This window comes from Colobus angolensis, unplaced genomic scaffold (assembly GCF_000951035.1).
Source record: "Colobus angolensis palliatus isolate OR3802 unplaced genomic scaffold, Cang.pa_1.0 Scaffold103, whole genome shotgun sequence".
NCBI classification, from domain to species: domain Eukaryota; kingdom Metazoa; phylum Chordata; class Mammalia; order Primates; family Cercopithecidae; genus Colobus; species Colobus angolensis.
The window spans coordinates 1,256,038-1,258,027 of NW_012111253.1; the positions used below are offsets into that span (position 1 = coordinate 1,256,038).

The 1,990-nt window shown below is 53.1% G+C and overlaps 1 protein-coding gene across 1 annotated transcript in view; it reads left to right on the plus strand.

Moving 5' to 3' along the window:
* Positions 1 to 217: 217 nt before the first annotated feature.
* HSDL2 (hydroxysteroid dehydrogenase like 2) overlaps positions 218 to 1,990 on the plus strand; it is an 85,654-nt gene continuing 83,881 nt past the window's right edge. Inside the window, exon 1 of the mRNA XM_011941820.1 lies at positions 218 to 496. Coding sequence (XP_011797210.1) covers positions 480 to 496 — 17 coding nt within the window. The 5' untranslated portion in view covers positions 218 to 479. The remainder of the gene's footprint in view (positions 497 to 1,990) is intronic.

Genomic DNA, 1,990 nt, shown 5'->3' on the forward strand with positions numbered 1-1,990 from the left:
AAAGCACCCCCGGAGGGCCCGCCGAGGAGAGGGCGGGCTCAGGGCTCAGTGACCCTCCCAGCTCGCAGCCGGCGCTGGAACACGATAGCCCGAGGAGAAACCCCTAGTGACCGCGAAAAGGCAAACGTAGCGGATGACGCGGCCCAGACGTTAGGCGCCAACGGGAGCCTGATTGTCACCGTAGGACCAGTGAGGGGGCGGGGCGGAGCAGTGCCTCAAAGCGCCTGCGCGGAGAGCCCCCTCTCAGGGACCAGGCTGGGAAGCGAGGAAGACGAACGCGGGGTGCGGGAGGGCCACTGCATACGCAGGCGCACTCGGCGATCCCGACTTTTCACCGCACCCGTTCCCGCACAGGCCTTGGGGCGGGGCCTCGGGTGCAGGGGCGGGGCCGGGGCGGGGATAAATGCGGAGGGACTGTTCAGCTTTCGCTCTCCGCTCGCCGCCGCCGCAGTCGCCGCCACCTCTGATCTACTAAAGTCATGTTACCCAACACCGGGTAAGGGGGTCGGGGCGGCGCGGGGAGAGACCCGGTTGGGCGAAGGGCGCGTTTCGGGGGGGCCGCCGTGGATCGCCCGGGCTGGCCGGCCCGGCGGTGGGAAGTCAAGGATGCTGCCTGGGCACGCTCTAAGCTCTGGTCCGCGCTGGGCGCTGTGCACCGAGAATCTGCGGTAACGCGTGAAAAGGAACACAAAGTTTTGTATTACAGGGTGGCAGCAGTGTAGAAACCTCTTCCACTGGTAAAGGGCGGAGGGTAAGTCACCCCGCCGCCCGCAGTGCTGGCCCTCCCTGAATTTAGCAGGAGTGCATGCCTGGCCGAATGCGTGCGAATTCTAGGTGAAAGGTCGCAGGAGCAGCTCCAGAGTTTAAATGTAGAGTTTTCACTGTTCCTGACGCTCAATTCTAGAGCAATAATAGAGTGTTTAAAAACTGATTTCCAAATTAGAAACAAATCAAACAGATCTTAAAACATGGGTATCTTTTAGGGATTTTTTTCACCTTAAAAAATTGTGTTAAAATACGTATAAAATTTGCCATCTTAACCATTTTTTAAGTGTACACTTTAGTAGTGTTAAGTAGATTCATATCGTTGTGCAATCTCCAGAACTTTTTTCATCTGCAAGCTGAAAGTCTACCCATTAAATAACCCCTCTTCCCCACCTCCGCTCATCCATTGGCAACCACCATTCTACTTTCTGGTTTATGTAAAGTCTGGGTATCTTGAGTTGGTGTTGTCAGATTTTGTGATTTGCCTGAAACATGCAGGCATATAGCCAAAGACTTAAAACAGTTCAAAGAGTATAGGGTAAAAAGTGAGTCTCCCCATCCGTAAAATCTTGTCCCCCAGTTACTTATGTTTCTGTTTCGTGCATGTATAAACATATTTTGTATACATCCAGACCCCCACAAACACAGATACACAGACACACACACCCTTTCTTAAAAGTAGCAGCAAACTCTATTCTTGGTCTTGCTACTTTTAGTTGGTATGTCTTGGGACATTCTTTCTTTTTTTTTTAGAGACAAGGTCTCCCATGTTGCCCAGACTGGCCTCCAGCCTCGAACCCCCAGGCTGATGTTCCTCCCTTCTTAGCCTCTGGAGTACTTGGGATTACAGGCATGCACCACTGTGCCCAGGGACAAACATTTTTGGTACATGCAGATCTTCCGCTTCCTTTTTTTTTTTCTTTTGAGACAGCGTGTCGCTCTTCTCCCAGGCTGGAGTGAAGTGCCGTGATCTCGGCTCACTGCAACCTCCGCTTCCCGGGTTCAAGCGATTCTCCTGCCTCAGCCTCCCTAGTAGCAGGGACTACAGGCGCGTGCCACCATGCCATGCTAATTTTTTTGTATTTTTAGTAGAGACGGGGTTTCTCCATGTTAGCCAGGATGGTCTCTATTTCCTGACCTCGTGATCCGTCCGCCTCGGCCTCCCAAAGTGCTGGGATTACAGGTGTAAGCCACCGTGCCTGGCCCCTCCTCCTTTTTTTTTTTT